At 44.9% G+C, this 12501-nt stretch overlaps 1 protein-coding gene across 8 annotated transcripts in view; it reads left to right on the plus strand.

Annotated features, from left to right (window-relative positions):
• Window positions 1–8537, plus strand: part of MALT1 (MALT1 paracaspase) — a 34035-nt gene extending 25498 nt beyond the window's left edge. For 7 of the 8 annotated variants that reach the window (XM_063320576.1, XM_063320577.1, XM_063320578.1 and 4 more), the window contains 4 exons: window positions 1725–1874; window positions 3316–3473; window positions 4340–4465; window positions 5233–8537. In XM_063320576.1, the coding sequence (XP_063176646.1) occupies window positions 1725–1874; window positions 3316–3473; window positions 4340–4465; window positions 5233–5697 (899 nt within the window). In that variant the 3' untranslated portion in view covers window positions 5698–8537. Of the gene's footprint in view, window positions 1–1724; window positions 1875–3315; window positions 3583–4339; window positions 4467–5232 lie in introns of those variants that run through there. The other variant, XM_063320583.1, reaches the window with a different exon arrangement.
• The last annotated feature ends 3964 nt before the right edge of the window (window positions 8538–12501 follow it).

Raw genomic sequence — 12501 nt, forward strand, 5'->3', positions numbered from 1 at the left:
TATTTTAGGTCTTATCTGGTAAACTTTTAATGAAGTTTCTGTGAAAAGTTAAATAAAGTTTCAGAAGATACCAGAATTATCCTGAAGAAATAGGATCTGTAGATGGTAAAACAGATTATTCCAAAGGCTGAAATTTTTTTTGTTTGTTTGTTGGGGTTTTTTTCCACAGGGTGATGTGTTTTTCTTCTTTTGCCAGGTGCATTCAAGCAGAAAGCTTTTTGCTTTACGATTTGCACTTTTTGTTTGCGTACAGTACTACTCAATTCTGCCGTTACGTAAATCCAAAGGAACGATTTGAGGACTTGCTGCGCTCTCCTTTGCAGCGGTAGAATCCCGAGCTGGCTGTAGCTGTGTTTGCTGGAAGCCTGGCAGCAGCTCTAACAGGGCACCTCCTGCTGGATGCTCGCTTGCTAAAGAAGTTTACAAATTTTATCATGAACAAATATCCAAAAACATTCTCACCCTCTTCTTCCCCTCATCCTTTTTGTCATCGCTTTGGGGTGTTCTTGAGTGGGTTACTATTCTCTGAGATTTCTCTCTCCTCTTCCCTCTCACCTTCATGGCCTCCCCATAAGAACATGTCACAATTCTGCCAGCAGCTATTTTCCCTACACTTTCCCAAGTGTCCTGTAAAATATGCGTGACTCCTACTGCTTCGTCTGTACTGCCAGGTTAATGTCATGTGCTGTAGATGTTCTGACGTGTGACCTATGACTTTATCTCATTCTTGAACTCGGAGTGGAGAGAAAGATTCATTTGTCAGGCAGCGTGACAACTGTTGTTGTCAGTATTAGCCGATATTGGCTGTTCGTACATTGGTGCCCTGATGACACTTGAAGGTGTTCCAAAGGGAGTTCCTTCACTGCCCTCTCTCTGGTACGTATGTGTCATTCTTGTACTGGTGAGCCCAGCACTGACCCAGCGCTCCACAAGTGGCCTCACCAGTGCTGACCAGAGAGGGAGAATCACCTCCCTTGGCCCGCAGGCTGTCTTTGCCGCAGGAATGCATTGCTGGCTCATGGTCAGCTTGGTGTCCTCCAGGTCCCCAAGGTCCTTCTCCGCAGAGCTGCTTTCCAGCAAGCCAGTCCCCTCTCTGTACTGGTGCGTGGGGTTATTCCTGCCCACTTGCGGGACTCAATGTTTCCTGTTGTTGAACTTCATGAGATTCCTCTCTGCCCAATTCTCCATCCTTTCCAGGTCCCTCTGGATGGCAGCACAACCCTCTGGTGTATCAGCCACTCCTCTCGGTTTTTAATCATCTGCAAGCTTGCTGAGAGTGCGCTCTGTCCTGTTATCCAGATCACTTGTGATGATGATAAATAAGCAGTATTGGCCTCTTTATCAACCCCTAAAATACTCCACTTGCCTCCAATTCTTCAGAAATCCCCTCCAATGGTATTATTCGTATGCTTTAAGTTAGTCACTTTCATTAGGACCTTACTGAATCTGAGCTGTGATATTGAACTGGTTTTGAAATTCATGTGAGCGTGTTGACTAGGACACAAGCAGAATCCTCAGGATTCCCTGCAGGCACCTGGCCTGCTGTTTGAGCCTGCAGTGAGCAGATAGCTGGGCGATGAATCCTTCTGAAACTGCGAGTTTTTATGGAAGTGCTGACACTGACATAACCGTAGCAACCAGACAGCGTTGCCGTGGTGTACTTAATGTAGTTAGCATTTCAGCAGCATTGATTTTGAGAGAAACTATGTGCATCTTATTTTTAGATATGGGCAAATGTCACCTTACCAGAGGCAAGCAAGCTTTGGAGATCCGCAGCAGTTTGTCTGAGAAAAGGGCATTAACTGATCCCATTCAACAAACCGTATCTTCTGCAGAGTCTCTGGCACGGAACCTACAGTGGGCCAAAGCTCATGGTATAGTACAGTCTACTTTTAGATGACCCTTCTTGCGCAATCGGAAAAACAAGAGGACGTACTTCCTTAATAATCTCTAGTCGGTGGGTTGTGACATTGAATGGCAACGGTAAAAATTAAGTTCATATCTGAAATTTCATTAGTATGTTCAGGTCTTGGAAATTTTTGTGTTGAGGTTTACCTCTATGTAGGATTTCAATGAACAGGAGACATGCAGAATTCACCCCAAGTAAGTGTGTTTAAGACCACTCAGACACCGAAGGGGAGGCTTGTGTGGTGTCTGCCTCCTGGCATGGTCTCCCAGGGCTCTGTTTGTGTCTAACAGTGACACTTGTAAGGCATCGCTAATCTCATTCTGAAGTCATCACCCAAAACAGCCAGGTGAACTGGGTGGTAAAAGTGCCTGATGAGAAGGAGTTTTCAAAACTAAAATAAGGGTGAGATCACTTCTAGGCTTTCTCGACTTCTTTTAAGATGGGCAGTGGGGTTTAAGACCCTTTTATTTTTTTTTACCTAAATATGTTGGAGTAAATTTTAAAATTTCTTTGACAGGTTTGGCAGAGGGTCAGGGGTGGCATTTTTAAGACTTAACTAGTTGTGTAGGCAGGCTCTTTCACAGATGTAGGTTTTTATTTGTGGAAACTAGGCCTTAATTCTTGTTTGTTAAATGATTGAAATGCAAAACAAAAATTATAAAGACATAATGTTATCTTATGGTTTATTTGTTTAAAGCCATGCATAGAAGAGAATGTGTTTGGAATTTGGGAAGAGAATAGCCTTTATCTTTGTATAAAGGTATGTCTATGATAATGTTAAATAATCCACTTCCAGTGGGAGTAGAAGAATCCGTACAAAGCATGCAGACACAGAATGATGTCATTGACCCTTGAGCACTTTCAGATATATTCCTATGGAAGAAAAATGCTGTGGGCTAGGCTTTGTCAATGTGCACGTAGGCTGTGAAAGGAAAAAAAAAAGAACCTGAAACTTGTTCTGCTGTCAAATTCAAAGGCTCCTATCATGCTATAGCTGTGTCTCCTATATATATTCATATATATATATGAATATACTGTATTCACCTTGCTGATTTGATTACAGATATGGAAACAAATTCTTGGGTCGGTAAGCTGTATGCTAGTTACAGTAAACCTTGCCTTGCTGGTTGCGCAGAGATTGGAAAGAGACCTGCGAAGCAGAAGTAGTCAGCCCTCTCTGGCGGCGTCTGCCGGTTACCGTGGGGTAGCAGCAAACAGCGTGGCTGCGCGCCCGCCTTCTGACCTGCTTTGCTTCAGGGTAGATAGACAAGTGATAGCCAGAGGGAGGGCAGGAGGAAGAGGTCTGTACCTTTTAAAACTTCTGAATTTAAAAACAAAATAAAAAAAAAAGAAAATACATGTGCTGAGTTTTATTTAGAACATAATGATGTGTTATTTATTTGCAGAGCTTCCAGAAAGTATGTATCTTGAATTCAAATGTGGTGTTCAGATTCAGTTGGGCTTTGCAGCCGAATTTTCCAATGTCATGATAATTTACACGCGAATAGTAAAGAAGCCACCTGAAATAGTAGTTTGCAGAGCCTACGTTACAGACTTTGCGCTCGTAAGTGCTTCCTTTTGGCATCTCCTTCCAGTGAAGTTGAAAGCTGTCTGGTCTCTCCATGTCAAACTGCATCTTTTGTAATAAAATGGGTCTGGACTGTTGAAATCAGGTGCTTACATTTACTGTTTTTTAATGCATATTTTTAATATATATAAAAATACATTAAAATGAATCTGAGCCCATCTTTTTCAAAATACCCTTTGTTTTTTGTTGTCTAATATCCAGTATTTGTTATATTTAATTAAAGATGTTAAATGTCAGCAGCTGTTACGTGAGCTGAGGAGACACCTACCTTGCAGGACAAGGTTTCTTAAGCTTTAGTTTTACAGTTCTTTGCCCCTGGGTGATCCCGTCCCATTCCATTGATGTTACTCGGCTGATGACAGTAACGTGAAGGATAAGAGTAAAACAGAAAGCTCCTTGGGACAAAAAATCCTCCTTTTCTGATGTCTATGAAAGAGGACGTAGGGCAGAAAACCTTTTTAGGTAGAACAAAGAGGACGCTTCTGACACTTTATGAATAAAATATTTGAGTTAATGTGCATAATAAATACATGTATTTTTAGCCACAGAATTAGTGTTGTAGTACTGTGCGTCATAGAAGATAGGTAAAAAAGAGCAATGCTGAAGCGAGCACAGCAAGTTTGACAGGAGCTAGTAGCAGAAGAGGGTCATCTATCCAACATAACCCCTTCTGCCTGCGACTAACAGTGGTCTCGCAGCTTTTGCAAGTAATGGAAGATTGGCGTCTTCTTTCCCTTTAAGGAGAAGAAAATGCTGGCTGTATAAAAAGAAATACTGGTAACTATTTTATGATCTACGCGTTCCCTACCCTCAATTGAGCTCTCATTTCTTTCTTGCAACAGGACCTGGATGTGGATCCTAAAGAGGCCAATAAAGGAACTCCCGAGGAAACTGGAAGCTATTTAGTATCAAAGGACCTTCCCAAACACTGCCTCTACACCAGGCTGAGTTCACTGCAAAAACTAAGGGTAATAGATACATTATTCCTCACAAGTTTCATTCAGTTTAGCCCTGTTGCTTTGCAGTTGAGGTGGCTATGTATTGTCTGCATAAGGAACATGCTCTTCGGAGGAAAAAATGGCTAGTAGCACAATTTGGTGACTTTAGTTTCTTAGCTGAAAAATAAGAGCCAGGGAATCAATGCATATGCAATCCTGATAGTGTCGTGCAAGGCACTCTGTATTTTCTAGGCCCGTACTGAACTTTGACAAGATGATTGTTTTTGTGAAGATCAGCTATTGCACTGTGGGGGTGTTCCTGTGCCCTGTAGTACCAGAAGAACGTGACCTGAAGCACAGCAGCATCTTACAAAGTCATTAGCAGGAGATGTAAACATTACATTTCATCTCCTTCCAGTCCAACCTGTGCTCTTGGGCATGCAGTTTTTGAAAGGGTCTCACTTCAACACGCTGTGGCACAGTTAAGTTTATCTCCGTATCTTTGTGTCATGCACATCTGTGCTGGACATCACTGGGTACTTCTTCAGTGCTTTTGGCAGCTGGTGTAATACAAGTGATTCTAGAAATAAAGACTGTCAGGTGAGCAAGTATTAACCAAAAGAGGGCCTCAGTAAACAAGTCTCACCAAATATGTGTCTTTAGCTCCTAAAAATGTTAGTCATCTTCTCCAGTAGACTGTGCCTCTTTAAGAGTTTCCTACATTGTTTATTTGGGGAGGAAGTGTAACATCTTTTTTTTTTTATTTTAATTCCCGCCGTCTCTTTCCACTTTTGCAGGAACACTTGATCTTCACTGTTTGCTTGCACTATGAGTATCCGGGAATAGAAGATACAATGGATGAAAGAAAGGAAGTGAATGTTGGGAAGCCCCTTATTGCTAAATTAGGCCTTCATCATGGATTCAAAAATAACAACTGTCTCCAGACCTGTTGCATGGCTAATAATCCTTTCCATAATCAAATCGAAGCAAGTCCAGTGGCAACTAAATACTATGTTCCCAGTCATGGCCAACCAAATTCCTGTCCAGGCGTTTACCAGCCGAACCGTGTTTGCCCAGATAGCGTGCAACAGCCAGGGGCATGTCCTTGCAATGGGACTTCAAGGATATTAGCTTCAAGACATGAAGTACGGAATTACTTCCCCGCTGTGGAAAAGAGTAATGTACCAGTAGAGACCACTGACGATACTGTTGAACTGGAATTCCTTCTCTCTGACAGCCTCAGATTCTCCAAACAGCAGTAGCTGTGATGTGTTCGGAACAGACCAGAGGATCATTGCGGAACGGGGGACCTTCCCCACTGCTTATCTGCCTTCTGGAGTTTGGGGGCTTCAGGACAAAGGGGCTGGAGAGTCTGGAGATGGTACTGGGAATGAGGTTACGATGAACGTTTTTCAGATCCAAAGAGACAAAGCTGGACTGATGGATTTGGGAATGGAAGAGGCATGATTTTTAATTTTTTCTCCTATTTGATGTTTGATACAGGGAAAAACCTGAACTTGCCAGAGTTGCTTGTTCCATTCTCCAGCAGTCAAGCAGCTGACGAACAGAGGCAATCCTGCGTTTCTGGGAGGAAGCTGCCTGCCGCTGTTAGGGGATGAATGCGTAACAGCCTGGCTGTGGTGTCAAAGGTTCTCTTGAGATAGTAAAGCCTTGCATCTTCCCAGCTGCTTCTCCAGTACCTATTGGACTTAAAAGATTTACTGTAAATGTATGTTTCATAAATCTTCTGTTTTCAGAGGGGAATTGCTCATCCTATGCAAAACCAAGACAAACAGGTATAGCTGTCAGAGGAAAAAATGTTGACAGAATTATGCAGCAAAATTAATTTCTATGTCCTCTATGATTTAACATGGTTTTTAAAAATCCATTAGCCCCAAAATGATAAAGATTCCTTTCTCTCTCCTGTCTTTCAGTTTCGGTTGTTCAATACCCAGGGATTTCTTTTTAGATACTGCATTAAAGTAAGGTTTTATGTATTTATATATGTTTTAACAGCCTCCTATTTGAGTATATAAGATAGCACATAATGTAAATGAACTCAGTGAAGAGGGAGCTTTTACAGAAGTGAAGATATTGTGTTTTAATATTCCAGTGTTAAGAATACGTCTCTTTCAAGCCCCAGTTTCTTTGCTTCCTGGTGTATGTATTGGGATCAGTCGCAGACATTCCAGTCCCTTGGAGGTAGCCAATAATCAGCTTTGACTGCGTTCTCCTCTCACGGGCACATGTCCGGTGCCGGGCAGCAGCTGGCAGATGGGTGAAGAGCTGTGCAAGGAAACAGAACCTGAACCACGATAGTAAAATAATGTTATCACTTTTTTCTTTTTTTCTTTGGGGGGTTGGTTTTTTTTTTTTTTTGAGAACTAGATGACAAATCGTCAGAGGGAGCAAAGTCACAGGTTCATACCGTGGTGGATTGTTCTGATTATGACAATCTTTCTCTTATGTAATGTACTTAAGACTTTTGCTGATGAGATTTCTGGAAGGGGGTGGTCTTTTCATGGTCTGGAAGAACACTAAATGGAAATGTGAGGGAAAAGTGCCTGTTCATAACAAGCAAAGTATTGTGTGGGTAGTCATGCAGTAAGACATGCTGAAGGCTGAAATTGGATGGGTAAGAGGAGTGAGAACTTCAGGGTTCTTCAGGCCAAAGTACAGGGATGGTACAGCAATGGTACAGGGGCACCAGCCATTGCTTTTCTGGGGCCATCGGGAGGGGGGGAAGAAAAAAAACCAAACCTGAACAAACCATCCTCAGCTGTTTTCCAGGCCAAATGAATTTGTAGTGATTGAAATAAAAATGCTAGAAGTCTGCCCTAAAACTGTGAAAATCCAAGATAAAGATTCCAGCACACGCAGACTTACAAAGGATAAAGCCACTTTAAGTGCAGTCTGCCGAAGGCGAGGGACGCTCGCTTCATGTCGCGACCCGACACGCCATATGTAGCCCTGCGTGTGCCAACACATTGGCTCTGGAGCTCATCCCTCCCCAGACAAGACGCCAAAAGTAGCAGCCTCCCAAGCCCAGCATCTCGCCATTGCAGGCAGAGGTGCAGCTCCTTCTCCGAAAGCCAGCGGAGCTGCTGTCACGTGCTGCTTTACTGCTTCGGTGGACACGGGAACAGACAGACCTGGCCTGGGCTAGCTGCCGAACCCCTTAGATGTTGCAAAGTTTTTTCATCTGCCTTCAGGAAAGGGCAGTTTGCTCACCAAGCTGGTTTGCATATTCAGGTTGAATACTTTGGTCAAAAAATACGCATAAGTTTTTTTTGATGTTTGGTTTTGTTCCAGAATGCTGAAGAATCTGTGACTTGCTTTTGTGTGCCTGGGGTCAGGTGAGAGAACACTGATGTTTTATTAGGTCTTTAAAAGTCTTGATGCCATGAAATCTTGAAAATACTGGGGTGTGAGGTAATTAAAATTCAAGGGAATTTTCAGATATGTCTAGCAGCCTTTCCTGCCCAGGAAGTACTGATAAGCAGTATTGCTTTAATTAAAATCCCCCTCATGAAATAACTTTTTTTACTCTAGAAAAATTATGGTAGCGCTCTTCATTAAGTAGGCAGCAAAAAATACAGTAATGGAACCTCACTGAGGTGGTGGACAAAGCAGTTTAAATCTCCAGTTGAGATCCGCCCTTCTGGTGGGCTCCGTGGGCCCGGCAGCAGGCTGCCTGGGGGCCGAGGAGGTGCCGCACGCGGCCGGAGCGAGCGTCGGTGGGCACGGTAACGCGTTATTGACTGCGTCTGCTCATCTTCACCTTCGTCTCCGCTGGAAGGTGGATATATGTACCTGGACTTTAACGTAGTTATTTCCAAAAGGACAGCCATGCTTGAAGACATCTGCAAATGAGCTTGAGTTTCTGCCTTTCTCCTTTGGAGGGTATTAAACAGCGAAGTATTTATTGATGAATGAGACCTTACCTGTGCATTAATTATCCTGTGTAATTGACTTATAAATCAAAAATTAAAGCTTGAGATATGATCTAGTACTGTAATATTTAGCTGATACTTTGTCACAGTTTTCTAATTTGTGTAAAAACTTATTCTGTTTTTTACTTCGTAATAAACTGTTCTCTACAAAACCATATATCTGTGCATCTGTAGTTGCTTCTACTCCTCCCGGTTCCCAGTTCAAAAAAAAAAACCAAATTGTTTGAAAACAATACATATAATAAAATAGTTTCCTTAACAAAAAGGAAGGGGAGATCTGAATCATGAGCTTCAGCTCAAGTTAAACCTGTCTGTGTCCTGGGCAGGTTTTTCAAAAGGTTTCTCAAACTCTGCACTAGGAAGATTTTTTCCTTTTTTTTTTTTTTTTTTTTTGGCAAGTCTTTATGCCTTCTAGGCTTCTGATATCCCACTGTACTGGTGGCTAAACCTAATGATTCTTCTCCATCGCTTCGCAGGTATCCAAATGAGTTTCAGTAACACTTTTGATAATTTCCTTGAGAAATACGGAGAGAGAAAGAATCCGATTCTTAAACTTGAAAAGTCCCGAGAGAGGCAGGGAACTCACTGGCTGTATCTGTTGTCTGTTTGCAGGTGCACTGCTTCGTGGCGTGGGAAGGGCTTCCAGGAGCGGCCGTGCCGACGCGGGAGTAGGTGTCTCCTGTCCCGGGAGCGGCCGTGCCGACGTGTGAGTAGCTTGTCCAGTCCTGGGAGCGGCCGTGCCGATGCGGGAGTTGAAGCCAGCTGTGGGCAGCCAGCTGGCGCCTTGCGGTGGAATGGCTGCTCAGCGCTCGCTGCATTTTCTGCTACTGGAGAGCTCTAACACACATTGATTAATTCTCAAGTTCAGTACGTGGTCCGATGGCTCACAGTCTTTGTCAGCCTCGGCAGGAACTGATTAACCTTGGAGGCTCAGTGCCCAAGATGCCTGAACTGTAAGGAGAACATGGTGAAGAGAACATCCCAGAGCTCTAGAGACTGGGGAGGGACCTGTGCGCGTCCTCTGACAAAATGCTACCTGTGGCAGCAGGGTCTGTGGAGGAAAACTATGGTTCTGAGCCCCGTTTAGAAAGGGGGTGGTGATGGAAAGGCATTTTCTTACGGTATTGCTGCCTTTAGGAACTGTTTCAACTGTTTTAATCGTTGATGTTACGGGTGAGATCCTCTGGTTCTTAAGGCCAAGCTGCAGGAGGCATCCATTTCCTTTGGCCCACGGCCAGTAAAGCGCTGTGAAAGTTCAGCATGCGTAAATTAAGCCAACATTTAAATCCCAGTGAAATCAGTGGGATTAAAATACGTGACTAAACCTGGGCATTTGTTAAAGCTTTCTTTGGCTTGTGATGCCCTTTCTGAACTTGGGATTTTTTCCTGAAGTGCAATCGTTAGGGGATAATACTTATATTTTGCTTGAAGTATCTGCTGGGCTAAGTTACTTCTGTGTTTGATATTTGGGTTTGGATGTTGAATAGGTTTGGAAGAACGGTTTTAAGGTGGTCCAAATAATCTCAGGCTTCTCTGGCAAAGGAAGAGCTCATATGCTTCAGAAAGGCCGATGCACTCCTATTTCTCCTCCCCACTCTGTAGTAAGGTGGGCTAATTTAAATGCAAGAAGCTGGTATTAATGCAGCAATAAACTGAAAGTGATCCTATTTCTAGCAAAAGATAGGAACAGAGGAGCACGAGAGGCTTATGAAAAGAAAGAGCTCAGGTTAAACCACGACACTCCAAAATTAATGGTCTGGAATTCATTTGGTCTGTGGCATTTGGAATTTCACACCCTTGGCCTTTGCTGACTGTGCTGGCCATGCTCTCCTGTCTGTAGGAGACGGTGCTGGGAGTCAACGCGGCACCAGCTGCCGCTGGCTTTGGGTAGGCATCCTCTGGCGTCTTTCTGCCTGGTGGCAAGCCGCCAAAGGACGTCCCTCCCGTCATAAGCAGCGAGACATTCGTATTGTCCTCTATGAGCATCTTTCTCTGCCGGTCCACTTGGTTTTCTGTCTTCTCCGCTTTGTACGAGTTCTGTAGGGCAGAAGGTTTCTCTGCCGAGGAGTTTCTGGAATAGCACTCTGAAATCACGATGCTGTTGGTAGCTTTCATGGGAAGGATTTTACAGTTCTGCCTAGGCCTGTCCTAGTGCTCTGTGACCCATTCGTCACGCACTGTGGGGCCCTCGGAACAGCTGTTAGGTGGTGAAGGCATCAGGTAGCCAGAATATCATTCTGGAGCTCAGGCTGACCCTGGCTGGAAGTGTTAACTCATGTCACGCCCTGACCTGATTTTGGCGCAGCTGAGATCTGAAACCTTCCGGTGGTGGAGATGATCAGGTGGTGTTCCTGGCTTGCACTGTTTGACACCAGATCACGGAAACCAGTGAGCTTCATCCCTAATGCTGAGGCTGTGGGAAGAGGGATAGCCAAATACCGTGGGTGAAGTTTTATCCTCCGTCTAGTTCAGGTGGTGCATTGGCCTAATGGAGTTTTTCGAGGATTCTTTGCCCAGGGTGAGACGTTCTTTCTCTCACAGTGCAACTGTTTAAACAGCAGGAGGTATCCAAATAGCGCCGTCCTTTCACTTGCTTGAGCCATTTCCTCTTGCCGCCCAGTCAAAGCGCTCTTCGTGTTGGATTGGAGGCTCTTCGTGTTCCATGGAAACGGTAGGAGTGAAATTACCTTCTCTACCTCCGTAAAACTCTGCAAGCTGCCTCCTCAGTAAAGCAGCCCTTTATCCTGGGAGCCCCTCCGCTGGCTCGGGCTGCAGGAGACCATCTGCGCTGTGACTCCTCGCTAGGAGGTTGCAGGGCCGGGTTTGCTGTCTGGGAAGTTACTGCTTTTGTTCATGCATCGACTACTTCTCCTCATTCTGTCAGCTAATTATAAATAGCTTTGGCAGCTCTCGCACGCATCAAGCTTCAGGGCTGTGTTCACCTTGACACGTGTCCCTGAGCACTGCGAGTACAACGCCTTTCCGTGTTGCTCCTTCCTTGCACGGAGTTTTCATTCAGGCCGAGTAAGATCTGCTCACTTTCTGGAGCCTGGCATTTTGAGACCCAAGGTGTTTGCTATGAACTGGAGATAGGTTTAGGGTATCGGCAGTGGGAGAAGGGCTTGGGAATTTGGGGGGTTTGGGTGTTGGTTTGGTTTGTGTTTGGTTTTTCTTTTTAAAGTTCGATCATCCTTTTATTTTAGTAATTGTAATAGTCTAAGAATGGAGCAAGAACACCTCCATGTTGTGGAAATCAAGCAGTTGTTAAATTTCTAAGGTACCACTGCTGGAATTCGGTCACACCAGGCTTATTTTAAGAGCTAATAAGAAAACATGCTGCCTCCTGTCCTCGTGGTTGCCACGCACTGGGAGCGTGAGGCCAGGATTTCCACAGTGACCGGCCCCGCACAGCATCCGCAGCGGATGCAGGAGCGACTCGGGCTTCCCCATCCCTGCATCAGGCACAGTCCTTGCAGTCTCTTGCTACCGCCCAGCTGCCATTTCTCAAAGCCAGTTGAAATTAGTATGAAAAGTCTTCAACCTGCTACGCAAATGGCCTCACTGCACCTAAGATCAAACAGCTCTCGGGTGTTTCCTGGGCTCTCTTACCACTTGCTGTGGTCGGTGCTTAGGACTTATGTCACCTCCCTAAAGGTGATGTGGCTCTACGTTCTGATGTCCCATAAGAGGAGGTGTGTTGGGTGTGCGTGGTGGGACAGCACCGGTCACCCTGGGCAGCTGGCACCTCTCCTGTCGATTGCCACGGGGCAGCCCAGAGAGCTGGAGGAGCCTGTCCCCCTGGCCGCTGTCACAGAGCTGAAACTGCTCAGATTAATTCCCCTCTCAAGGTGCCGAGCTTCAGTGCTGCAGGTTTTTAAAGCGGCCCCAGGGTTCCCTGTTTGCACCCCGTCGTCTTCGTGCCTGTCAGCTTTTCGCCTTTCTTTTCCCTTCCGCTCAATGCCAGCAGTACCCGTGCTGTCTGCCTCGCGCGACCAACTGAGAACCGGTCCGGAAACGTTTAAGAACTGCTTTGAGATTGCCAGAACGTACCAAACTTGAGCATTTTTTTGGCTGTAAGAAGCGTTGCAGCCTTTCAAGGAATTACAGAGTACG

The sequence above is a fragment of the Chroicocephalus ridibundus genome, chromosome Z, assembly GCF_963924245.1.
Source record: "Chroicocephalus ridibundus chromosome Z, bChrRid1.1, whole genome shotgun sequence".
Lineage (NCBI taxonomy): Eukaryota > Metazoa > Chordata > Aves > Charadriiformes > Laridae > Chroicocephalus > Chroicocephalus ridibundus.